The sequence below is a fragment of the Macaca thibetana genome, chromosome 14, assembly GCF_024542745.1.
Source record: "Macaca thibetana thibetana isolate TM-01 chromosome 14, ASM2454274v1, whole genome shotgun sequence".
NCBI lineage: Eukaryota > Metazoa > Chordata > Mammalia > Primates > Cercopithecidae > Macaca > Macaca thibetana.
In genome coordinates this window covers 85700153-85727469 of record NC_065591.1, presented here as the reverse complement: position 1 = coordinate 85727469, position 27317 = coordinate 85700153, and the positions used below count along the sequence as shown (strand labels likewise).

The 27317-nt window shown below is 40.7% G+C and overlaps 1 protein-coding gene, 1 non-coding gene and 1 pseudogene across 3 annotated transcripts in view; all 3 read right to left on the bottom strand.

Moving 5' to 3' along the window:
• MED17 (mediator complex subunit 17) overlaps nt 1–27080 on the bottom strand; it is a 30197-nt gene extending 3117 nt beyond the window's left edge. The window contains exons 1-11 of one of the 2 annotated variants that reach the window (XM_050758908.1): nt 26550–27080; nt 23453–23619; nt 20413–20632; nt 17005–17141; nt 16834–16918; nt 15814–15966; nt 14043–14173; nt 12862–13046; nt 8360–8497; nt 2547–2664; nt 310–469 (exon numbers count right to left, since the gene is read on the bottom strand). In XM_050758908.1, coding sequence (XP_050614865.1) covers nt 310–469; nt 2547–2664; nt 8360–8497; nt 12862–13046; nt 14043–14173; nt 15814–15966; nt 16834–16918; nt 17005–17141; nt 20413–20632; nt 23453–23619; nt 26550–26799 — 1744 coding nt within the window. In that variant the 5' untranslated portion in view covers nt 26800–27080. Of the gene's footprint in view, nt 1–309; nt 470–2546; nt 2665–8359; nt 8498–12861; nt 13047–14042; nt 14174–15813; nt 15967–16833; nt 16919–17004; nt 17142–20412; nt 20633–23452; nt 23620–26097; nt 26505–26549 lie in introns of those variants that run through there. The other variant, XM_050758909.1, reaches the window with a different exon arrangement.
• LOC126936739 (small nucleolar RNA U13) lies at nt 13275–13375 on the bottom strand. The gene has a single exon (XR_007719555.1). It is a non-coding gene; the product is annotated as a small nucleolar RNA U13 (small nucleolar RNA).
• LOC126936773 (uncharacterized) lies at nt 16104–16299 on the bottom strand (annotated as a pseudogene).
• Nucleotides 27081–27317: the final 237 nt, after the last annotated feature.

The window sequence follows — 27317 nt, the reverse complement described above, 5'->3', positions numbered from 1 at the left end:
GCAGTATATTTTTTTAAAGTTTTTATCCATTAAACTTTGGGACTGCAGGAGTAACAATGTTGATGACACTTTTCAGACTATCTCAGGAAAATGTGCTGCCAATCTAAACATTTGTTATAATTACTAGAAAGAGAAATAATAATCTCTTGCTCTGAATAATAGCTATGATCAAATAAACGTTCAGTGTAAATACAACATTAACTAATTTATTGCAGAGATGAATTACTCTTACCAATATTTAATTATTAAAACTAAACGTTAAAGCCAAACTCCCAGTGGTCCCTTCTCATTCAAAGCAGCAGAAAGTACCTGAAATAGCATAGTCCCCACTCGGGGAGGCCACCGTGATGGCAGATGCATTACCAATGCTCTCTATGGGCCCAAGTCCCACATGATTACTGAAGCTCAGTACTTGCCAGCCCATAACCTTGGCGAGTTGCTGAACCGCATGTACCTGGTGCTGTGACATCTGTGAACGAAAAAGGACACTTAACTGACAACCAGCAGAGATATGTGCAGTGACCTAACATCACGACCACAAAGTAAACTTTTGTTGGGGTGCTGACTGACTAGTACTGCAACCCTATCTTAGGTCTGAGGAATCCTCCTGTGTGTAACATAAGGGGAGGGAATAAGACTCCACCTTCCACTGCAAAAGCAAAAGTTGCCTGATACTTGCTTCTCCTGCCCACTGGCAGCTTAAGCACAGACATGCGACATAAATTTGCCCAACTGAAGGCTCCTGTCTAGATCACTGAATAGAGTGCAACATTTACCCCTTCAAATTCACTGTCTACCTTATTTTGTGCCCTGGGAGGCTGACACACGTGGTTACATTAATACTTTCTTACGTCCTCTGGCTTTGGGCTGGGTTCAGGTAATGGCAGCCATCCAAAGGGAGCCAGAAGGATGGCAAGGAAGAGTGAGGTCAGGGTATTTATTCCCCTGGCATCCTCCCTGTGAGGTTGTCTAGGCTGGTTGTATCTCTTGACTGGCTGCTAGGCTTCTCAAGATGGACTGTTCTACATGACTCTCCCCGTTAGGGTTCCTGTAATCTGTCCTTCCTCTTAACTTTGGCCTAGCAATGGTGACCACTAAACCCCTGGGGCCTGGTTACCTGGTTACTACGACTAGCAGCAGGTTACCACACTATCCCTGGTGGCTCTCCTACACCCATACCTTTGTAAATAGATTTTTAGTAACTAGGCCCTCCTAAAATTATCCTCCTGAGTCTGCCACCTATTTCTTGTTAAGACTCTGACTGATACAATGGAGGCAATTTAGAATGCATTCTGTCACCAGTGCTGAAGGCAGCAGTGCTGGGACAGCATTAGTGCCATTCCCCTGGCCATGGGTCTCATATCGAGCGTTGATCCCTATCCATTGGTAAGCCTTGTTCTCTAGACCTCCCGTTGATGCTGGGACCTGCTCAATAGTGTTCTAATATATTTTTGTGTGTGTGCTTAAGGTGACCAAACCAATTTGGATGTAATTAGCCAAGAGGTGCCACACCTAACAAATGAATTTTATTTACTTGGCAGCAAAGAAGCAAATCAGTATATAAGATCATTGCTTCTGAGGTGGAAACTGTTTTTTTTTAATGTGAAAAAAAAATAGTATCTTGCATTAACATTTGAAAAACCTACCCTTTATCTTATAATTCAGTATTTCACTGGGTCATTAAAAACTCCATGAAGAAATTAGGAAAAATGCTGTTAGATATGAAAAGAAAGAGCTAGAAATTTGTCTGATGTCACAAAGCAAGTTTGTCGTAATGCTGGGGCTAGAACACATCACTTTTTTTTTTTTTTTTTTTAAAGAGATGGTATCTCGCTCTGTCACTCTGGGCTGAAGCACAGTGAGACCAATCATAGCTCACTGTAACCTCGAACACCCGGGCTCAGGCAACCCTCCTGCCTCGGCCTCCCTAACAGCTATGACTATAGTTACATACCAACACACCCACCCAATTTTCTATTTTTGTAGAGACAGGGATCTTTCTATGCTGCCCAGGCTGGTATTGAACTCCTGACCTGAAGTGATCCTCTCACTTCAGCCTCCTAAAGTGCTGGGATTATAGGCACAAACCACCATACCCAGCCTCAAACCCATCACTTTCTATACTGCCCCTTGGACTTGAGGTTAAACTACTTTATTTATTACGGATAATGGTCATTATAATTTTTTATATGATCTCCCTTTCTCTAGTTTTCTTCAGTTTCTACAACAACTCTGGAGATGTTGTAAACCTTATAGATTTTGTAAACCTTCACAAATATGACATGAGGGGAAAAAAACTTGCCAGTCTCAGAACTGGTCCTTCATCTTAAGATCAACTATGTGAAAACCTAGGACAGCTTATCAGTACTTTCAATTAATCAACAGGTTGTAAAATGTGCATTAGAAATTAAACAGAATTTAATTTCTACTGGAAAAAAATTTTCTTCTTACATAATTTATTACATTTTTAACTACTTTTTAACCAATTTGTTCTTTAAGTAGCTATGCAAAGAAGGAGGGCTTAAAACACAACCTGCAACTGTTACCTGAGACAGAAGAAAATCCTGTAGCTCCTGCTCCTGATAAGATAGTGTGATTACTCTTCCATCTCTATGTACAACTCGAATCTGCTCAACTCCAATATTCAATTGCAGTTGAATGGACCTTTATAGACACACATACTAAAAATCAGAGATGTTCAAAATTATCTTATACAATATCATAAATAATAAACCTCAATATCAAATTAAAAATTATTATTTTTTTAGACAAAGTCTCAGTGTGTTGCCCAGGCTGGAGTGCAGTGGCACGATCTCAGCTCACTGCAACCTCCCTCTCCTGAGTTCAAGAGATTCTCCTGACTCAGCCTCCCAAGTAGCTGGGATGACAGGCACCTGCCACCACGCCCAGCTAATTTTTGTTATTTTTAGCAGAGACGGTATTTCACCATGTTGGCCAGGCTGGTCTCGAACTCCTGACCTGAAGTGATCTACCTGCCTTGGCCTCCCGAAGTGCTGGGATTACAGGCCTGAGCCCCCGTACCCGGCCAAAAAGAAAACGTTTTAATAACCCACACCAACATCCATAGAGGAGATGCAGGGGTCTTCTTAGGTTCAACTAAACAGACTCACCCCAGAATACCATAGACCACACCGAGTACCAGTCTACCCAGAAGGATGTGAAGGGACCACGGCTTGCCAGCAGGCCATGCAACTGTCTATATAGCAGCAGAACACCTTTGCTGCAAGGAGAAGAGATCCACATTGGGTATATGTGGGACCTGCCCTAACAGGAGCCATAAGGTCTTGTAACTACTCCATAGGCATGGTTTCCACAAGCTAAGCCCAGTTTTAAAAGTCACCACCATCCAGGGAAGTCCAAAGGCATTCCCATCAGTTATTTAAAATTTCTCCCGGTTCAGATGCATTTTACCAGTTTGATATCATTTTTACTATAAGCAATGTTGCCTAGTAATACAGATGACATCTTTCCTTAACAGGTTTCCAAGGGATTAGAGCCAGTGTTAACAAAGAGCAAATTCTCATACAGAAAGAGAAACGGTTTTGTTAACTCTTTACCTTCTCCTACTGAAAAAACTGGCAAACAAGTCAGAATATATATACTCCATTAATTTGGCTTAGGCCAAATAAAGAAACTCATACAATAGCCAGTAAATAATAAGCAGATCACTGCACTCTTCCAAAAGAACTTCTAAAATTTCAGCGTGTAATACATCCAAGAAACCTGAAATCCCCTAATAACATAGATGAACAAAATGCAGGAAAAAACAGCTTTATATCCTCTCACATTTGAAAATAGCGCTTGTTTCTAACTTTGTTTTAAAGTAAGTATTTCACAATAAAGCATTTTGGTGATTGTCTATATAAAGTTGAAATTAAAATAAAAAAAAAAATAGAGGCCAGGTGCAGTGGCTCATGCCTGTAATCCCAGCATTCCGGGAGGCCGAGGCAGGTGATCACAAGGTCAAGAGATCGAGACCATCCTGGCCAACATGGTGAAATCCCACCTCTACTAAAAATACAAAAATTAGGTGGGCGTGGTGGCACACACCTTTGGTCCCAGCTATTCAGGAGGCTGAGGCAGAAGAATTGCTTGAACCCAGGAGATGGAGGTTGCAGTGAGCCAAGATCATACCACTACACTCCAATCCAATGACAGAGCAAAACTCCGTCTCAAAAAAAAAAAAAAAAAAATAGACAAGGTCTTGCTATGTTGCCCAGGCTGGAGTGCAGTCGTTTTTTCCATGGTGCCATCATAGCGCACTGCATCCTTGAAATCCTGACGTTGAGTAATCCCCTCCCGCCTCAGCCTCCTGAGAGGCTGGGACTTCAGGTGTGTGCAACCTTATGCCTGGTTTAAGTTGTAATTTTGATGAACTAAAGTTTACACTGTTTTCTCAAAGAAAAACAAAACTCAAAAGGCTTAAAGATATATACATCATACATCTAACAAACATTTTACAATTATTTTCTTAAAACAAGGTGTGAAGGAACAGGGATTCTTATCACTCACTGTTGGTGAATGCATACTTGTAGCAACCAATTGAAGAACAATTTGGTAGTACTAATTAAAAATTTAAATGTCCTTATCTTTTCTTTGAGACGGGATCTCTATCAACCAGGCAGGAGTGCAGTGGCGCAATCTCAGCTCACTGCAACCTCTGTCTCCTGGGTTCAAATGATTCTCCCACTTCAGCCTCCCAAGCTGCTGGAACTACAGGCATGTACCACCGTACCCAGCTAATTTTTCTGTTTTTAGGAGGGACAGGGTTTCACCATGTTGGCCAGGCTGGGCTCGAACTCCTGGCCTCAAGTGATCCGTCCGCCTCAACCTCCCAAAATGCGGGGGATAGAGGCGTGAGCCACCGTGCCCAGCCAAATGTCCTTCTGTTTTAACCCAGCAATTATACTCATAGGACTTTACCCTATAAATGGATATACCTGTATATGTACAAATTATTTGGCTGATACTCAAACAAAAATGTTCAGCAACAGAAGACTGATTAAAAGTTTGGGACATATAATGGAATACAAAAAGGCTGTAAGAAAAAAATGAGGTAGACCTATGTGCTAACAAAATAATGTTTACTGACTCATATACTACTACTGAGCAATAAATTGTTTATTATGTGTACCTGTCTGTATTTCTGGACCTTATGGCAACATGAATAATTTTAACTCAGAATAATGCAGAATAATCCATATATTTTAAACCTTGTTAAAACAGTCCACATAAAATAGTCCACATTTACTACTCTGTAAAGCATTTCCTGTATACAGTTTTTCCTAATTGATTCCATTATATTCTGATCATTAAACCTACCTGCGTAAGTTGAACTATTTCACGAAAATACTACTGAGTTTAAAAAGCACGTAAATTGCAAATGACTGCTACTACGTATAGAGTTTCTTTTCGGGGGTGATGGAAATGTCCAATAATTAGATGATGATGGTTATACAACACAGGGAATACACTAAAGACCACTGAACTGTGTCCACTTTAAAATGGTGAATTTTGTTATGTGTAATACGATTTTAGAAAGCATACAAAACTGTGTAAGAGAGGTAGGGTTGCATGTCTTCTACATGTATATGTAAAAAAAAATTCTTTTTAAAGAGAGGTGGGGTACAGGAACAGGTAGGATATATATGCTTGTAAGTACATAGACATTCCTAGAAAGATGTGGAAGAAACTGTTTTAAATGACTGATCCAAAGGAATTCTGAGAATTATTTTCAACTTTCAACAGCCTAAGTTGAGCCCAGCTGTGATGGTTAATACTGTCAACTTGATTGGACTGAAGGATACAAAGTATTAGTCCTAGGTATGTCTGTGAGGATGTTAACATCCTCATCCAAAGGAGATTAACATTTGAGTCACTGGGCTGGGAAAGGCAGACCCACCCTTAATCTCGGTGGGTACAATCTAATCAGCTGCCAGCATGGCTAGAATATAAATAGGCAGAAAAATGTGAAAAGAGAGACTGGCCTAGCCTCCCAGCCTACATCTTTCTCTCTGCTGGATGCTTGCTGCCCTTGAACATCAACTCCAAGTTCCTTAGTTTTGGAACTTGGACTGGCTCTCCTTGCTCCTCAGCCGGCAGATGGCCTATTGTGGGACCTTGTGATCGTGTGAGTTAATACTAAATAAACTCCCACGTGTGTGTGTGTGTGTGTGTGTGTGTGTGTGTATATATTTTCAATTAGTTCTGTCCCTCTAGAGAATCCTAATACACCAGCTATAGAAGATGAGGAAAAGGGCATTCTACTACTGCCTTCTACTTCTCCTCCACTCCTGATTCTGTCAAGGCTACATCATCACTAACTTTTCTTCATGGAAGTTTAGCACGTTTACATTGGGACCTGCAATCATAATCCCACAGTTTTAGTCTTAGTTCTAAGTATAAACAATTCAATGATGATAACTTTCTATTTTCCTTCCCATTGCACTCAGTCTCTCTTAACTTTTTACTATGGAAAATTTTAAACACAAACATTAGGAGGGCAAAAGGCTTATCGGCAAATAAATAATAAACACCAACAGAAGTATAATATAATGAAAGCCTATAATTCCATCACCCAGTCTTAACAGCTAAAAATGCAATCCAAACTTGTTTCATCTATGTTCAACACCTACTTTCTCCCACCCCACCCTCAAATCACCCCAATTATTTTATTATTTCTTTAGACAGGGGAAGAAAACTCTATGACTCCACTTTACTCCACCATCTTTCTCTGGAAGTTTCAGGACTAGTTTCCTTCCCATTGTGTATTCTTTCATACTCTACATCTGCTCTCACACTTATCTACTATTTTTTCATTTTTTAAGTGAATTAAAACCTCTACATTAAAAATAGCATTATATTGGGAATGACTGTACATAGGAAAATATCAAAAAAAAAGAAAAAAATAGCATTATAAAAGTATTTTCTGCCCCTACTCCCAAGGGTCATTATTCTGTGTTTCACAGTATGTTTTGCTTTACTGTGGCTAGTTACGTCTGTCTGAAATAAAGCAACTAAGAAGGGTATGGTAGTGCACACCTGTAGTCCCAGCTACACAGGACGCAGAGGCGGGAGGACTGCTTGAGCCCAGGAGTTTGAGATCAGCCTGGACAACAGCATTGTGAGACGCCATCTCAAAAACATAAACTGAGACAAAAAGGAATTAAACCAACTAACACTTTAAAAATAAAACGTAGTCACAGACCCTGACAAATGTCAGGTGTTAAATTTCAAAGAGGCTCAAAAGGTAGCCTAAAAAGTCCTTTAATGGCTACTGGCCAATTGTATTAAGTCGTGATTTGTGAATGTAAATCAAGTAGACTGCATTCCTATGAAGGCTGGGGACAAAAACCATCTCACCTCCTTCACAGACACACAGTTATCAACCCAGTTTTTAGGGCATAATCATGAACTGGATTAGACCCAGGATCAACACCAGGTCATGAGAGCTATAAAACTTAGGCTATTCTAGGCATAACATGCAGTACAGGCTAGAATACAAATGGCCTTATTAACTTCAAATGTACTAGACCTGCCATAACCATTAGGCAAGAACTGAAGCAGACCTGGAGTCTCAAGAGGTAAGGCAGCCTTCTGCTCAGTGCTGGGATTCATTGTTTACCCCAGCTCAAATATGTGACATTTACCTAATAGAGACTAGTTTTTAGACATTCTTACCTCTCATTCTTACAATGTTTAAAAACAGACTTCATGAATTTTCTCCTAATAACTAATTGCCATCAAAAACAAAACAAAAACAAAAAAACAGTCGCCGGGAGTGGTGGCTCATGCCTGTAATCCCAGCACTTTGGGAGGCCAAGACAGGAGGATTGCTGAAGTCCAGGAGTTCAAGACCAGCAGGGGGAACATAGACCTGTTTCTCAAAAAAAAAAAAAAATTTTTTTAATTGGCTGGGCATGGGGGCACACACCTATAGTCCCAGCTACTCAGGAGGTTGAGGCAGAATTCCTTGAACCCAGGAGCTTGAGGCTGCAGTCAGTTATGAACATCACTGCACTCCAACCTGGGTAAAAGAGTGAGACTCCACCTAAAAAACAAAACAAAACAAAACAAAAAAACACACTCTCTTTGGGAGGCCGAGGCGGGTGGATCACGAGGTCAGGAAATCGAGACCATCCTGGCTAACACAGTGAAACTCCGTCTCTAATAAAAATACAAAAAACAAAACAAACAAAAAAACGCTCTACAGTTTATATAATTTACAGAAATGTTATGCCACCCTAGCAAATAAAAACCAAATGCTTAATACAATTACTCAGCAAACATCAACATCCATTAACATATTAAATACAAAACTTTTATTTTGGCCACTTACTTGCATATTTGCTCATAGCCTTGTGATGTGATTAAAACTTTCACACTAGATTCATAAACATCATTGATATTTGACCAATGAGCTTGTATCTGAGGATCCTCAATTCGGCTTGCTAAGCTGTCAATGGTTGCAGCAGCTCTTTTAAACACAAGAGGTTAAAAAACTTTTTAAGTCAACATACAAAATGATAGGACTATAAATGATTCATCAATGTTATGAAAATTTTAAAACTACTTTTTAAAACTACCACTATGTGTAAGGCAGACTTTAAACGAAGGCAGAGGTAGTTCTAAGAACCCTTTCATACTGCTTGAATGTGTAGGTTCTCAGCTTCACACTACAATACACTCTCATCACACACCCCTGATTATCACGATTCATGATAGATTTATTCCCATTATTCATTTTCTTCCACTCAGAAAAGCTTATCAGGAAATGAATGAGAAGGATATTCGATATTCTAGGGTATAAACCTAATATAAATCATTCATAACTGTCAGTATTTGATCCCTGGTAGAAATGACTTGGGACATACCCACATTTAGACCCATTACTGTAATGAAATTATAATCATATTCAAGAGAAGCTAGAGATTTTTTGCACAATCAAAACCTTATACTCCAAAAAAAAAGAAAAATACCAATACAAACGAGAAATAAGATTCATCAAGTATTCATTATATAGCAAGCATTATAGTAAGTGCTTTCATGAATTATATCATTTAATCTTACTAACATATCATTTAATCTTAACCTTATTAGGTAGGCACTATTATTTCCATTCTTATAAGAGGAAAAACTTTAGCAATGTTAAGCAATTTGCCCAAGGTCACATAGATGTAAACTGGGATACAAAACCTGGGAGTCTAAATCCAGAGCCAAAAACCTGGGAATGTAATTCCAAAGCCAATAATCTTATACACACTAATCAACAGCCAACACTTAGAACCAAAGCATAAATCATTTAAATTAACCAACCCTCAGTTTCTAATTATCTGATTTTTAACATTTTACTGGAAAAAGAAAAATGGAGGTGGCTCACACCTGTAATCAAAACACTTTGCGGGGACAAGGAGGGAGGATCGCTTGATACCAGGAGTTCAAAACAAACCCAAGCAAAGTATCGACAACCAGTCTCTATAAATAAAAAGAAAATTAGCTGGCACAGTGGTGTGCATGAGTAGTCCCTGATACTTAGGAGACTGAGGCAGGATATCACTTGAGCCCAGCAGTTCCAGGTTACAGTGAGCTTTGACCCCACTACTGCACTGCACTCCAGTCTAGGCCAGAGTAAGATGCTGTCTCAAATTTTTTTTTTTTTGAGACGGAGTCTCGCTCTGTCGCCCAGGCTGGAGCGCAGTGGCCGGATCTCAGCTCACTGCAAGCTCCGCCTCCCGGGTTTAGGCCATTCTCCTGCCTCAGCCTCCCGAGTAGCTGGGACTACAGTTACCTGGGACTACTAGCCACCTCGCCCGGCTAGTTTTTTGTATTTTCTTAGTAGAGACGGGGTTTCACCATGTTAGCCAGGATGGTCTCGATCTCTTGACCTCATGATCCGCCCGTCTCGGCCTCCTAAAGTGCTGGAAAATTTTTTTTTTTTTTAAGAGACGGTCTCACTCTATCACCCAGGCTGGAGTGCAGTGGTAAAATCTTAGCTCACTGCAACCTCCACCTCCCAGGTTCAAGCGATTCTCCTGTCTCAGCCTCCAGAGTGTAGCTTAGACTACAGGCGTGTGTCACCACGCCTGGCTAATTTTTCTATTTTTAGTAGAAACGAGGTTTTGCCATGTTGGTCAGGCTGCTGCAGAACTCCTGACCTCAAGTGATCTGCCCTCCTTGGCCTCCCAAAGTGCTAGGATTACAGGCATGAGCCACCATGCCATGCCCCACCTCAAAATTAAAAAAAAAAAAATTTAATTTTAAAAGAAAACGGGAAGAAATGAGAAGAGCCAGTAGGCACAAGGGGCTTTTACATTAACAGACTTAGGGTTTGGTCTGCTGCTACAGTACTGGCTTCTTACAATACATTCTGAAATTTATTTTCCTTTTTCCTTGGTATGTTTCCCTGACAGTGCTTCAAAATTCCTATAGAAGATATGTATGTGTGTGAGCATTACAAGAACCGTTAAACTGGAAATAAAATTATCTAGCAATGGAAAATTGGGAAATCATGAAGTATTTATATAATAGGATATTATACAGCTATTAAAATACATTTAAAAACCTTTAATAAAAGATGAAAAGCTTTATAATACAATATTAAATGAATGCAAGGTATAAAGTTTTCATTTGTTCTGGTGTCACCTCTGAGGTATGAACTCAGAAGGATATAAAATTTTATAATCTCTGATTTCGTTTTTAAAGACACACATACACTCTGACATATATACATAAAAATATATTAGCATGTCAAGAGATCTCACAGTGCATGGTATCATACACATCAGTCTTTTTTTCCTTTTTTAACATATGGCTTCGCTCTGTCACCATAACTGGAGCGTACTGGAGTGATCACAGCTCACTGCAGCCTCAACATCCCATGCTCAAGCGATGCTCCAGCCTCAGCCTCCCAAGTAGCTGGGACTACAAGTGCATACCACCACAGCTGGCTAATTTTTTTTATTTTTTGTAGAGATGGGCCATGTTGCCCAGGCTGGTCTCAAACTCCTGGAATCAAGGGATCTGCCTGGCCTCCCTGAATGCTGAGTTTACAGGCATGAGCCACCACACCAAGCCCAGCTATTTTTTAAAAGACTTCCTGGCCAGGCACAGTGGCTCACGCCTGTAATCCCAGCATGTTGGGAGGCCGAGGTGGGCAGATCACTTGAGGTCAGGAGTTCGGGACCAGCCTGGCCAACATGGTGAAACCCCATTTCTACTAAAAACACAAAAATTAGCCAGGCATGGTGGTGCATGCTTGTAATCCCAAATACTCGGGAGGTTGAGGCGGGATGATTGCTTGAACCCAAGAGGCAGAGTTTGCAGTGAGCTGCGCCACTGCACTCCAGCCTGGGTGACACAGTGAGACTTCGTCTCAAAAAAAAAAAAAAGTTTCTTGTAGAGACAAGGTCTCACTACATTGCCCAGGCTGGTCTCAAACTCCTGGGCTCCAGCAAGCTTCCCATCTTGGCCTCCTAAAGTATAGGGACTACAAGGTGAGCCACCATGCCCAGCCAGGGTCTTTTTTTCTTTACTAAGCTTTTTGCACACCAGAAAGAAGTAACATTTTTAAAGCTTTGCTGCTTCGAAGGCTACACTTACTACTCTGAAATTTATAATGGTTCTAAAAACAGCTATTTTTATGCTGATCATTTATTTTGGGGAATATATAAATTTGTGGTCAATCAGAAATTTGGAAGACTACTCAAATTATCAGCTTTTTAAGTTGAACTGTATTAATGGTAAGAAACAGTAACCTACCATATAATACTTTATTACTTACAAGAAACTTCTACATACATCACGTAATATGACCCTAAGACCCCACTCCTATACCTCCTATTGACAGGGGATTAAGTGGTGGACCATAGACACTAAATCCCTTGCTCGAAGTTATTTAGCAAACGATTGAGCCTTGGCTTACACACCTTTCATCCCTAGTCCCCTACTCCTTTCACTGCATCATGCTGTCTTCTCTAATATGTCTCCCTAATTCCTTTTACTAAAAGTTGAAGGACCTAAATTTCCACTTTAAGACTACAAACTCATGTACTAAAAAAAAACTGTATTAACAAGAAAAAGACTGGAAATCAAAAATAAAATATCATCTATTTAATGACAATGCCCATGCCTGAAATTCTGGAGTACTACCAAGGCATAATTACAAATGAAGTAAAAACAGGCCTTTTCACTAAGTACCAATAATAAAATAGAAAAGCACCCTTTAGCATTGAAAAAGATACATTTATTTGTAATCATGCCACGTTATTTTGTAAGCAGTATATATAAAGGAAAAAAAAGAGCTTTGGCATTACATAGACCTGGGCATAAATCCTGGTTCCGCAACTTTTTAGCTGTGTAACGTTGAGAAAGGTGCATAACTTCTTTAAGCCTCAATCTTATCAGTAAAAACAGGGTTAATACTTCCTGCCCCAAAGAACAAAGATTAAATAAGTTAACACGAAGGAAAGTGCTCTCCAAACTCTAAAATGTGCAAGAAACAAAACATACAGAAACACTCAAGAAAAACATTTAAATCAGTTCAGAAATAAGTATCTCATGGCTGGGTTACTGAAGAAAGTATAGTGTTGTAAGGCACATTCCTAGTCAGTTGTCTCTGCAAAAAAGTGACAGTGTTAGAAAGAATACTGTTAGATCAGACATGGATCTAAGTCTTCCCCAGACTTGACAGGACCCAGTCTATGACCATAAATAAACTCTTACCACTTCCTCTGCCTAAAATTAAAAAATTAAAGCATCCCAAAAAAGTGTATGAAATAATAGAAGAAAACAAACTGCAATTTCAAAGAAAAAACAGAAAACAGTAACTTTGTTCAACCTTACCTACTCCTTAGAAAAATATGCTTTGCTTGTTTAATTATTTTTTCCAGAAGCCCTTCACTGGACTGTAATGAATTAATTTCATTTTTATCAAAAGCTTGAGGACCTGAAAGTCTCATTCTCTTGTGGCCAAAAGGTGCACTTGCTGGATGAGGCATCATGATGGAACTCAAGGTCTGTTTATGAAACTAACAAAAACAGTCATTTTAAATAACCAATATCCACATTAGTAAATGCTACACAATATTTAATCAAAACATGGCTGACATCTTAGAAACACTGAAAGGAATGGATTTGAACCACATATGAAAACAATCCAACCTTGGAGAAAAATGCTAGCATCTACTAGGTCACACTTAATGCAAGTCTGTAGAGAGAAGGGTCCCTCTCAAGCTGTAACTTTTTTCCTTTTCTCATGTCAGATGGGTAACGCGCCGACATCCTAATAAGGTTTGAGGGAGTCACAACTCACGCATGAGCATGAAAGCCCAATCATGCTTTTGAACCACAAAAGGATCTCAAGCTTTTTTATTTTAAAAGTTTTAAAATATAAAACAATCCTCTTCATTGAGTCTCATAAATAGAACATATACAATCAGTAAATAGTTCTTTCACTATACCCTAGATTAAAGGTTCTCAAACCCGGCTGCCTATCTGAACCTCCTGAGGAGCTTTTTAAAAACAACTCTTGTACCATCACAATCAACTGAACCAGGTTTTGGGGTTGGGCAGGAGAGGTTGTAATATATACTTCCATGAAATTTCACAGGATATTCTTTTGAAATTACCCTGTCCTGTGAACCAGCTCCCTGGAACAGTTGCAGATGATCTACAAGTAGAACATGTCCCAAAATAAAACTAGTCTGTTCACAGACTCTGGCAAGACATTTTCCCTTACCTCCCCCAGTCAGAATCACCCTTCCCTCTGCACTTTAGCACCATGTTTCTTACACCTCTACTTTAAAACCTGTATATCTCTACCACTAGAAGGTATGCTTGGGAACAGGGACAGTATTCTGATTATCTCTATTCCCCTAGGAAACAGCAAGGATCTTTCATACCAGACAATGAATGTTGGTGCTATGTGAATAATCAAGACTCAGCAAAGGAGCGGGATGCTTTGTGCATACTCACTGCCCTGGACATGCTCACCACAGTGCAAAGAAAAACATTTATTTCCTTACCTCTCTAATCAGTAGATGCAAATTATGCTCTAGGACATAAAGGTGGTCCTCCGGACATTGCTTCTCAGTAGTAGATTTTTGGGATTTCTTATCATTTGAGGAATGGCACAAAGAAATAGATAACTGCAAGTCTATTTATAAAAAGGAGGAGGACAGATGTAAATAACCTGAAATATGGAAAGGTACAAACTGTCTTCATAAAGTATAATCATAGCTCATTTTCAAAAGGTATATTCTAAACTTGAAGATCAGACCTAATGATTAACATCTGTATATCAAGATTACTATTCGGCTGGGTGCGGTGGCTCACGCCTGTAATCCCAGCATGTTGGGAGGCCAAGGCGGGTGGGTCACAAGGTCAGCGGATCAAGACCATCATGGCCAACATAGTGAAATCCTGTCTCTACTAAAAATACAAAAAAATTAGCCGGGCATGGTGGCGTGTGCCTATACTCCCAGCAGCTTGGGAGGCTGCGGCAGGAGAATCGCTTGAATCAGGAGGTGGACAGCATGCAGTGAGCCAAGATCACACCATTGCACTCCAGCCTGAACAATAAAATGGAAACTTTATCTTAAAAAAAAAAAAACAAAAACTATTCATGAATACAATAAACTACCATGTATTTTAACAATTCAAATTCTGTTGACATATAATATGGCTGCTGCCCTTGAACTGTGGCTAAAGACTGGTGAAAAAGCTATATATTAATTCGTTTTTTCCTTTAAAATAAGAGTTGGTAGTCAGTCTTACTGCGTAAAAGACAGTCTTCCCTGCTCCCATGAGAAGTAGGATGGAATTTCTCACTGCTAAAACCTACCTCCTTCTAAAGACGACAGTCCTTAGAATTCACGTAAAAAACAAGTGCAAAGCTAAATACAAACTGATCCCAGGGCAAGTCTACCTGCTTTTGAATAATACAATGAAAATCCAGTTTCTACAAATTTGAGACTATTATAAGTAAACTCTTTCTTTTTTTTTTTATATATTTTTTTTTTTTTTGAGACGGAGTCTCGCTCTGTCGCCCAGGCTGGGGTGCAGTGGCCGGATCTCAGCTCACTGCAAGCTCCGCCTCCCGGGTTTACGCCATTCTCCTGCCTCAGCCTCCCGAGTAGCTGGGACTACAGGTGCCCGCCACCTCGCCCGGCTAGTTTTTTGTATTTTTCAGTAGAAATGGGGTTTCACCGTGTTAGCCAGGATGGTCTCGATCTCCTGACCTCGTGATCCGCCCGTCTCGGCCTCCCAAAGTGCTGGGATTACAGACTTGAGCCACCGTGCCTGGCCTTTTTTTTGTTTTAGTAGAGATGGGATTTCACCATGTTGGCCAGGCTGGTTTCGAACTCCTGACCTCAGGTGATATGCCCACCACGGCCTCACATAGTGCTGGGATGACAGGCGTAAGAGTAAACATTTTTAAATTGGCCTCTCATTTAGACAATAAGGCAGGATCCCTGAAAAATCTCCCTTCAAAGCAACTGCTGCTAAATAACTGTAGCTATGCTAGCGCAAATTTTCTTTTCTCTTGACCACAATAATGACTACATAAGTGCAAATTTTAAATATGTAGCTTAAAAATCCAAGGGTCACACTATTTAGGACAGAACAGATTCCACAGTGTAGTTTGTGTTACATGCTTTACTGGCTGTCACTATGGATAGCACACTATTTCTTTGCTCTCCTTATTCTCCCAACACACCCTAAGAGCTACCTTCTCTGTCCTATTCCCCAAAACACAAAGTCCTGTTCATAAAGTCGAAAAAGGGCTGCTCTTACTCGGAAAGGGCTGAGAGATAATCTGGTTTTTCACCACAATGTGAGGGATTTGTGATTTAATTTGAACAGCTTCCCGAGAGAGCTGTGCAAAAATTTCTTTACATAAGAGAACATTCTGTGCCGCTTCTAATTTTGTCTGCCAATGTGGGGAACCTGAAAGACAAGAAATATATGTATCAATTATCTAACCATATTATGCATTAACTAGTTTAAATGGTGATCTGAATACATATGACGACAAAAGTTTAGAAAAACACTACATTACAGTATATTCTTTTTTTTCTATTCAGTCTCTATAGAGACTGTCAAAAATTGCCAATGCCAACTGTTACAAATCATCCCAGCAGGGTATTGAGAAGTTCCCTGCCACCCCAAGCTTTCATTCCTGAAGAAGTTGTTTCAATTCCTGAAGAGGGAAGCATCAATTAGCAATAATCATGCCACAGATAAACCTCATTGGATATAATACTACCACTGTGCAAAGCTATATTCTTTCCAAATTATAAAAATCTCACTTCTTTAACAGAGAAAACCAGTAAATAAGTCCAATCTTTAAAAAAAAGTTGCCGGTGGCTCACGCCCTTAATCCTAGCACTTTGGGAGGCTGAGGTGGGTGGATCAGCTGAGGCTGGGTGTTCAAGACCAGCCTGACCAACATGGAGAAACCCCATCTCTACTAAAAATACAAAATTAGCCAGGCATGTGGCGCATGCCTGTAATTCCAACTACTTGGGAGGCTGAGACAGGAGAATCGCTTGAACCTGGGAGGTGGAGGTTGCAATGAGCCGAGATCGTGCTACTGCTCTCTAGCCTGGGCAACAGGAGAGAAACTCAGTCTCAAAAAAAAAAAAAAAAAACTGCACAGCTATTCACTAATGGTTTACTGACAAATTTTAGAAGTATATTTTGAATTGTTCTTACTTCAAAATATCTGTTTTTCCTACCTATATTTATCTTCAGTTTATTTTAAAACGTCAGCTCAAATAAGACCAGAAATTAGAGGATAGAACATAACCATACCTGGTTTGGATTTGGGCAAAGGTCGTTTGAAGAGGTTAACGGTGCCGAGGTCGCCTATATCTGGAGCCTGTTTTTGTATTGAAACCTACATGACAACAAAAACAAAAAGGGTTAACAAATTAACTTCAGGCTATTCATAAGAAATTACTTGAAAAATATTTTGACAAATACCTTGATATATGCAGACCCCTCTAAATCACTTGGAATTTGGACATCAAGAGGACAGTAATCTTCAGGTATCTTTTTATCCAGATCAAGATCTGTATTCTTTATTACTTCAAATGTACCGTGATGAGGAAAGAGAGATCCTAATGTTGTATGAAAAATAGGAAAATAAAAAACAGTTAACATATTATTCTGACACACATTATTAACTATATAATACTTGACATCCACATCACTGAATCACAAAGTTCCCACTAAAAAACATGTTTTGGGGGAAAGGGTGAGGAGTGGTGAGCAAAGGAAAGAAAGATAACAGTGTTGGGGGGTAAGTTATTTACCTTAAAAAAATAACACTTCTTAGTCTAATGACATCATTATAATAAGAATTCCACAGAAAATCCAAATTGTTTTATTCTAATGGAGTATTGATAAAAATGGGTGTACTCACAGGGCGAGTGCAGTGGCTCATGCCTGTAATCCCAGCACTTTGGGAGGCCGAGGTGGGCGGATCACCTGAGGTCAGGAGTTCAAGACCAGCCATGACCAACATGGAGAAACCCCCGTCTCTACTAAAAATACAAAATTAGCCAGGTATGGTGGCGCATGCCTGTAATCCCAGCTACTCGGGAGGCTAAGGCAGGAGAATCGCTTGAACCCAGGAGACGGAGGTTGCGGTGAGCTGAGATTGCACCATTGCACTCCAGCCTGGGCAACAACAGCGAAACTCTCTCTCAAAAAAAAAAAAAAAAAAAAAAAAAAAAAAAAAAAAAAAAGGGTGTACTCCTAGAAAACAATCCCTCAGATTGAAACCTTGGAGATGAAATACTTCTGGAGCTTAGCCTCTCTACTAAGGTTTCAACTAAGTGCTCTGCATCCAACAAACAGAAAGACAGAGGATAGTGCACATAGCAACTTTTTTTCAACCAGTCTCCTAGATTTTTTACTTTATTTTTTATTATCTTTTTAGAGACAGGGTCTCCCTCTGTCTCCCAGGCTGCAGTGTGGTGGTACAATGACAGCTCACTGTAGCCTCAAACTCCTAGGATTTAACAATCCTACCACTTCAGCCTCCGAAGTAACTAGGACTGCAGGTACATGCCCATCGCACCCAGCTAATTTTTATTTTTATTTTTTTTTTTAGATATAGGGTCTATGTTGTCTAGTCTGGTCTTGAACTCCTGGGCTCAAGCAATCCTCCCACCTTGGCCTCCCCAAGTGCTGAGATTACGGGCGTGAGCCACTGTGCCCAGCCCAGTTCCTAGATCTTATGTGATGTGTTTTTGTGTAGTTCAGAAATTTGGGTGAGTGGGCCGGGCGCGGTGGCTCACGCCTGTAATCCCAGCACTTTGGGAGGCCGAGGCGGGCGGATCACAAGGTCAGAAGATCGAGACCACGGTGAAACCCCGTCTCTACTAAAAATACAAAAAATTAGCCGGGCGCGGTTGTGGGCGCCTGTAGTCCCAGCTACTCGGGAGGCTGAGGCAGGAGAATGGCGTGAACCCGGGAGGCGGAGCTTGCAATGAGCCGAGATCGCGCCACTGCACTCCAGCCTGGGCGAGAGAGCGAGACTCCATCTCAAAAAAAAAAAAAAAAAAAAAAAAAGAAAATTTGGGTGAGTTGCTCTGGGCCACTGAATTATGTAAGAAATAGATGGTTCAATGTAACTGGTTTTATAACAAGGGAAGATGCTAAAGATTTTCTTGCAATTAAAAACAATGTGATCAAATCCTTTCATAATCATGAGTGACTACCCCAAAGAAAGAATTAAAGTTCCTATACACAAATTATTTGTGGAAAAGAAAATATCCAAAACAAGAAAGCACTGCTTCTACAGACCACCTATTAAAATTTTTAAATGGTCTGGTCATCTTTAATTCGTCTTTATAATAAGATTTAACCTTCAGGATTCAAAATACCCCTATTAATAATAGTGTTGAAGCATGTCATTCCTCCAGTATTTGACTTAACCACCTTAACTTATCTTTTTTTAATTTTAGGATAATGATAGCTTACTCTGGTAAATGAATCTTTCAGGTATCACTCTACCATTATCTCAACTATCCAAGCCAAGACTCCTTGCCTCCTCCCCTGATATTCACAGCTTTTACCCCATTGAGCTATGAAGTTTTTCCATATAGCCAGTCCCTCTGATTGCCTCAGCAGCTTATAAAACATTGCCATTATTACCCTGTAAAACCTACTATTTGTTATAGCTCAACAACTAAGAATTTATATCAAAAAATATGAAGTCAACATCATCAAACTTTAGTATGCCCCCAAAAGTTGCATGCCCTAAGTTAGTGTTGTAGCCCTAGTTTGATGGGAAAAAGGAAAGCAAACGTTTCTGCCACCCTTTCTCTTCACTCAGGACATAAAAACAGCTTAGCAGATTAATGGGAAAAGAAACAGTAAAGAATAGAAAGTTTCTTTCCTCCTTTCATGTCCAGTTTTTTTTTGTATAATTCTCAGAAGAACACTTGCATCAGGTCCAGTTTTTTTGTTTGCTTGTTTTTTGAGACACGGTCAGGCTGGAATGCAGTGCTGCAATCTCGGCTCACTGCAGCCTCGACCTCCTGGGCTCAAGGGATCATCCTGCCTCAGCCTCCTGAGTAGCTGGGACTAACAAGCATGCAATACCACGCCCAGCTAATTTTTGTATTTTTTGTAGAGACGAAGTTTTGCCATGTTGCCCAGGCTGGTATTGAATTCCTGAGCTCAAGCAATCTGCCCACTTTAGCCTCCCAAAGTGCTAGGATTACAGGTGTGAGCCACTGCACCCGGCCATGTTCAGTTTTTAAGGGTTACAGGTAAGGCCTCGATTGAGGAGTGTAGTTCTACCTCATTTCTAACAAAAAAGTCAATTATGCTTCAAGGTGTGCCAGCACATAAACCCCATCTTTGAACTTTGTTACGTGTACCTCCAGGGTTTTGAAATAGAAACTAGGCTGTTTATTATAAGGCTCTAATAAGAGTGGTTTTGGCTTAAATGAACAGAAATTAAAATTTTGAAACATAACACATAGCTGAGAAATAAAATATTATAGAAGGATGTTTAACATTATACTTACACAGAAAGCATAGTTTTTTGTTTGTTTGTTTTTGAGATGGAGTCTCGCTCTGTCCCCCAGGCTGGAGTGCAATGGTGCGATCTTGGCTCACTGCAACCTCCACCTCCTGGGTTCAAGCAATTCTCGTGCCTCAGCCTCCCAAGTAGCTAGGATTACAGGTGCATGTTACCACGCCTGGCTAATTTTTTGCATTTTTGGTAGAGACGGAGTTTTGCCATATTGCCTGGGCTCGTCTTGAACTCCTGGCCTCAAGTGATCCCGACGCCTTGGCCTTCCAAAGTGCTAGGATTATAGGCATGAGCCACCGCGCCTGGCCAAAAAGTATAGTTTTTAATAATATTCATACCTGCACTTCTGTAGCTCAGATCTCCAAGAATTTTATCTCCAACTTTTCGAAGTTTCCAGTGTTGCCGTAATCGCAAAAGCTCCGAATTGAAGTCTCTTTGTAGCTTGTTTTCTTGGTTTTCGGTAACTGATTTAGTCAGTCTTTCTGCCCCCTTCAATAGGATTTGTGCTGCTCCAGCAAGTGACTTCTTTTTAGATATCAACTGCAACGTCTGAGGATTCTATCGAAAACAACACAAACATGCAGTTCTGCAGGATTTTTAAATGCCTCTAAAATTACATATTTCATCAATAATAAAATGAAGTGAAAGAAGAGCAAAAAAGAGGGGCAAGTACACATAACGGTGGTTTTTATAAAATAACCTTAACCTATTTATTTGTTCAACTCACCCAAAGCTTTACTTATGTTAAATCAAAAACATTACAATGGCCTCTAGTGAGAATTTACCATTGCATCAACTTTGTCCAGCCTGTTAGGTCCCCTCCTAATGTACTGCCATTCCTCTCCTTATATATTGCCGCCCCCCTATCCTGCACATACACATATAGAGTTATATATAACCTTTTTGGCACTCATTATACTTCTGATTAACATCTATAATCTCTGCTTCAATGTAACCTGCATTGGCAGAAACCGCTATATCCACAAACCCTAGAACAATGCCTGGCACATAATATTTGATTTAATGAATGAATGAATGACTGCAATGGGTGTAACTGTAAAATTATCTTGTATTTTGTAGCTTACCATAGTTTGTATCTTACCATAACCTATTAAAGTGCTTTTGGAATTAAGACTAAAATCATGAGGCATTAACTTTTTTTCTTTTGAGATGGAGTCTTGTTCCGTCGCCCAGGCTAGAATGTAGTAGCCCCATCTTGGCTCACCATATAGCCTTGACCTACTGGCTCAAGCGACCCTCCCGCTTCAGCTTCCTGAGAAGCTGGGACTCCAGATGCGCAACACCAAGCCTGGCTTGTTTTGTTTTTTGTTTTGGTAGAGACAGGGTCTCCCTATGTTGCCTGGGATAGTCTCAAACTCTTGGCCTCCTGTTTTGGCTCCCCAAAGTGTTGGAATTACAGGCATTAGCCACTGCGCCCTGCCATTGTTAATATTAAATGTACTTCACTGAATCCTAATTTTTTGGAAAACTGATCAGAAATCAAAATCTACATATCATATATACATACATAAATACCCACCATTACCATATTTGTGTATTTTACTAACCAGTTTAATAAAGTTTTCTGGCTGTATGAGAGTCAAAAATCACATAAAAAGCTTCATAAAAATATCAAAATAATCTTTTGATCATATTGAGGAACGTAAATAAAAGAGTTCCTGGAGATCTTAAGAAATTCCTGGAGTCTCCTTTCTGGGAAAAGCACAGAATAGTAGAAAAGGCAGTGGGGCTATGAGTTAGGTGCTGGAGTTCTAGTCTTGGCTCTCTAACTACTGGCTTGACAGCAACTTGCACATATTACAAATCTCTTTAAGCTTTAGTTTTCTCTCTGTAAAATGAAGAAAGCCGATTTAGGGAACTCTATTAGTCCCTTAGCACAATGTTTCTAGATTCTGAAACTATTACTATGTGAGTAATTCTATTCAATTAATTGTATTTACAAACGGGTTCTAACAGTCATTACTTCCTCTCCATGACTAATTTGGTTATGGTCCTGACACTTGTTTTCCTTAAGGACCCAAGCAGCCTCAATGATTTCAGACTATTCACCAACTCCTCTTTCTGCTGCTTCTCTTTCATCTTCAAACGTTCAAAAATGGAATATATTGTTTATGAAATATCAGCAATTCTACCCAGCTCTCAATATGCTCCATAATTTGGCCTAACCTTTCTAATCCATCCCCTAAAAAAAAGGAAGGAAGGATTAGATGGAAAAACAGGGACTTAGAGAAAATAACTTCTTAATTTAAGGTCACACAGTTTTTTTTTTTTTTTTTTTTTTTTTTTTTTTTGAGACGGAGTCTTGCTCTGTCCCCCAGGCTGTAGTGCTGTGGCCGGATCTCAGCTCACTGCAAGCTCCGCCTCCTGGGTTTACGCCATTCTCCTGCCTCAGCCTCCCGAGTAGCTGGGACTACAGGCGCCCGCCACCTCGCCCAGCTAGTTTTTTTGTGTGTGTTTTTAGTAGAGACGGGGTTTCACCGTGTTAGCCAGGATGGTCTCGATCTCCTGACCTTGTGATCCGCCCGCCTCGGCCTCCCAAAGTGCTGGGATTACAGGCTTGAGCCACCGCGCCCGGCCAAGGTCACACAGTTAATGAAGGCAGAGGCAGGACTTGAATCCAGGTCTACCTGATTCCAAAGCCATTATATCATCACATTTTTGTGTAATATATCACAGACCAAGGATATATTACAATATCCTTGAGAGAGAGAAAAAAAAAAGAAATACAGAAGTATTTATTACATTGAATGGCAGACAGCTCACTTAGTTTTAAAAAGACCAAGGATCCAGGCTATAAGAATTTAAGATTTGGTAACCTTTAAAGTATTACTTCTTTTTTTTTTTTTTTTAAACGGAGTCTCCGTCACCCAGGCTGGAGCGCCGTGGCGCAATCTCGGCTCACTGCAACCTCCGCCTCCTGGGTTCAAGCAATTCTCCTGCCTCCACCTCCTGAGTATCTGGGGCTACAGGTGCCCGCCACCATGTCTGGCTAAATTTTGTTATTTTTAGTAGAGACAGGGTTTCACGGTTTTAGCCAGGATGGTCTCGATCTCCTGACCTCATGATGTGCCCACCTCAGCCTCCCAAAGTGCTGGGATTACAGGCGTGAGTCACCACGCCTGGCCTTAAAAGTATTACATTCTTAACGAACCTTAACTCTTCCAAGAATCATAGGTATATAACACAAAAATAAAGGAAATGCAGTTGTATGGTTTTGTTTTAGACCAGTTAGTCTTTAAATCTTCATCTGGACTTAATTTTGCAAGGAAGGAAAATGGAACAATATGCACAAAGCCAAAAAAGGGTCCTGGGATTTAATAAATAAAATTTTATTATTCAATTAAAGTCCACAAATACCTGTTTTGGAGGAAGTGCATCCTGAGAGACAGGATCAAGAGTCATAAATTTTTTATCCCTAACAATACTGAGAACGTCATAGAGAACACACATTTCTGTCAGGGCACTTCTCAAATTGTTCCTCACTGAGTCCCAAGGCCAAAGGGAAGGTTGAAATTTTACCACTCCTAAAAAGAGAGAGAGAGAAAAAAAGAAATACAGAAGTATTCATTACATTGAATGGCAGACAGCTCACTTAGTTTTAAAAAGTACTAAAAGGAGAAATAATAAATTTAATTTCAAATTTTCTCTTACTTATCCCATCCCCTCCACCCTTTCTTATATCTTTGTTAACATTCACATTAGCATTCCTACAATTGCAAAATGAATGACATCTATTTTCACAGGTTAAATTTATCATTACAACATTATAGACTCAAGTATCTTTCCAAATTTATGTAAGCCTTTTTAATAATCTTCTTACAGTTTTTAGAACTTGAATTTACAATTGTATACATTTTCCAAAATACAGAAAGGTACAAAACGAAAATGACCTGTAATGCCAGCCACTATTAGCATATCTTCCTTTTAACCATTAAAAAAACATATTGTTATTAAATACATGAACATTCACCATAAAGAGTTCACAAGATAAAGAATTAGAGGGTAGAAAGTGAAAGTTTTCCTTCATTCCCCACCCCTGATTCTCTCCCCTCCTGAGAGGTAACCACTATTAACAGACAGAGTATACTCTTTCAAAAGTTTTTCTATGCACTTACATACATCTATTTCCAATTTTCTATTACTTGCTTTTTGCCCCGCCCTCACTTAATATTTCCTAGAGACACTTCCATGTTAGCACTTATAAGTCTACCTAATTCTTTTAACACTGTATGATATTCTGGAACATGGATGTACGGTATGTTTAACCATTTGTATTTAATGGACACGTAGATTGCTTCCAACAGGTAGATTGCTTCCAACAATGCTAGCAGTGGTAAACACCTTGAATATATACCCTGTATACGTGCACCTTTTTTGCAGGTTCAATTTTTAGATGTGGTAATAGTGAATCAAAGAAGATACACATTTAAAAGTTTCGGCTGGGCACAGTGGCTCAGGCCTGTAATCCCAGCGCTCTGGGAGGCTGAGGCAGGGTGGATCACCTGAGATCATGTCTTTAAGACCAGCCTGGCCAACATGGTGAAACCCTATCTCTACCAAAAATACAAAAATTAGCCGGGCAGGGTGCCGCATGTCTATAGTCCCAGATACTAGGGAAGCTGAGGTGGAAGAATCCTTGGAATCCAGGATGCAGGGGTTGCAATGAGCGGAGATCGCACCACTGCAATCCAGTCCGCGGCAGAGCAAGACTCCGTCTCAAAAAAAACAAAACAAACAAACAAACAAACAAAAGTTAAAATTAAATTTTGGCACATACTAAACTGCCAGATTGTCTTTCAAAATCACTATCAGTTCACATTCCTAACCGTGAATATTAAAAATCTTCTCAATTTCTGCCAATTTTGTGCATGGAAAGAGTATCTTCATCATGTTTTAATTTCCCAGCCCCTACTAATGAGATTGAGTCTATGTTTTGTTTATTGGTATCTGAAGTCTCTCCTCTATGAGCTATTTATATCTTTGGCCCATTTTTCCAGGGTCATCATTTTCTTTTCAGTTTGAAGGGACTTTTTGAATACAGAAGATATCAACTAAATCTGTGTTATATGGGTAGAACTTCTCCCAGTCTGTCATTTATCTTTTTACTTTGCTTATGGCATCTTTTCCCATTGTTTTTAAATTTTATGTAAGTAATATATCTATCGTTTGTAAAGTAGGTGGGTGAGTGTGTGGTTGTGTGTGTGGCTGTTAGGGTCTTGTTCTATTACCCAGGCTGGAGTGCGGTGGCACAATCATAGCTCACTGCAGCCTTGATCTCACTGGCTCAATCCATTCTCCTCCTTCAGCCTCCCCAGTAGCTGGGACCACAGACGTGCACCACCACGCCCAGCAAATGTTTTTTAATTTGTAGAGACAGGAGCTCCCTATGTTGCTCAGGCTGGTCTTGAACTCCTGGGCTCCAGCGATCCTTCCATCTTGGACTCCCAAAATGTTGGGACTACAGGTGTGAGCTACCATGCCTGTCTCGTTATTTCCTAAATTAAGAAGATCTATCCTACTCCCAGAATAATACAACTATTCTTTCATTATTTCTTTTAACACTTTGTTTTGCTTTCTTCATTTGGCACCTCAATCCTCAAAAATTATTGTGGAAATAATTTTTGTGTGAGGTATAAAGTAGTATTTACGTTTTTCTGCAAATGGACTCCTAATAATCCTAACAGCACTGCCCTGAAAAAACATCTTTAAATTCCCATTTACACCGAGTCTGCTGCATAATTAAAGAATTGTGATTTTTTTTTTTCAAAAATCCTTGACAATAATGAGAATCTGAAACCCACTCATTGTTTCTTCACTTCCCTCCTAACCAGCCCCCTTCCTTCCAGTTTTGCTTTCCCTATAATTCATTTACTGGAAAGCATCTAGAGTAACCTTTAACAAAATCATGTCTCTACTTATCCTGCGAAAGTTTGCAGTGGTCTCAACATTAGTCAAACGTTTATCATGGCCTACTGGGCTCTACAGGATCTGGACCCGCCTACCTCTTGGACCTCGTCACACATTCCAGTCAACACTGACTTCTTTTCTGTAGGTGCTACTATCATCATCCACACCCAACAAGGATGCAAAGTAACTCGCCAAAGGTCACGCAGCAGGCAAGGGGCAGAGCCCCGATCTAAGACTCTTAGCCACTAAGTGGGCCACATTAAAGGCCTTCTACAGAGAAGCATTCATTTAAACATTTCACCGTTTGACAGTGTCTCAAACGCTCCCACTCAAGGAGACCCGCAGGAGTACTGCGTAAAGTCGTGTCCTAACTTGTCCGGCAGCAACAAAAAGATGACGACCAGTATCCTTACGCTTCCACTCGTGGGACACTCAAAAGTTCTCGCACGCACAGGATCTCCCCCACCGAGGAAGAGGAGGAGGGCAGCCACCCGGGCGGGTGCTGGGACCCAGACCGGAGGACTCGGGCAGCGGATGCAGGCTTTACCTTCCTCGTCGTCCTGGTCTGCGCTGGACCCGGCGCCCGGCCAGTCCTGCGCGTCGCCCTCGGTCCCCGCCGCCTCCTCCTCCTCGGAGCCCGAACCCTGGCTGAAGTCGATCCGCTGGGCTAGACGCGCCAGATTCTGCGACATGGACAGCGGCGGCAGGTACGTCTCGGTGCCATCGAGGCCCACCTCATGGACCTGCTTCTCGCAGGCCGATTCGATGCTGATGCGCACTGCGCGCACCCCGGACATGCTGGCGGCGTCGGCCAGCGGTGGGAGGACCCCCACACAAGCCAAAAAACGAGGTACGGAGAGGAGGCCTCCCAGCGAAGAGCCGGGAACCCAGCACCCCAGAGCCGCGGTGCCTCAGAAGACCCTCGGGAAACCGAAAGCAACGCTCAGGCTGGAAACAATAGAGCTGGCCCAGCAACTTTCCCAGAACGCACTGCAAGCTCCCCTCCCGGCGACTTTCGGAGCAAAACTGGGCAGGCGCGGAAGCTCCTGGACTCCCGAGAGCGCTTCCGGTGAATCACCGTGCAGGGTGGGGTAAACTTCCCGGCCCATAAGAGGCGTGGCCGGCAGCGGGAGGCAAAGACCGGTTCAGGAGCCGAGACTGGGTCTCTGTTTTTAAGCCTGCCTTTGTTTAAAAAGCGGATGAGGAAAGAAAGCCTACAGAGGCGAAAAGAGTCAAGGAAAAAGAAATTAATGGATGCTTGTATCTTAGCAATGAGAGTCCTGTTGAGAGAACTGAGATCTGATGGCGCGCGCCT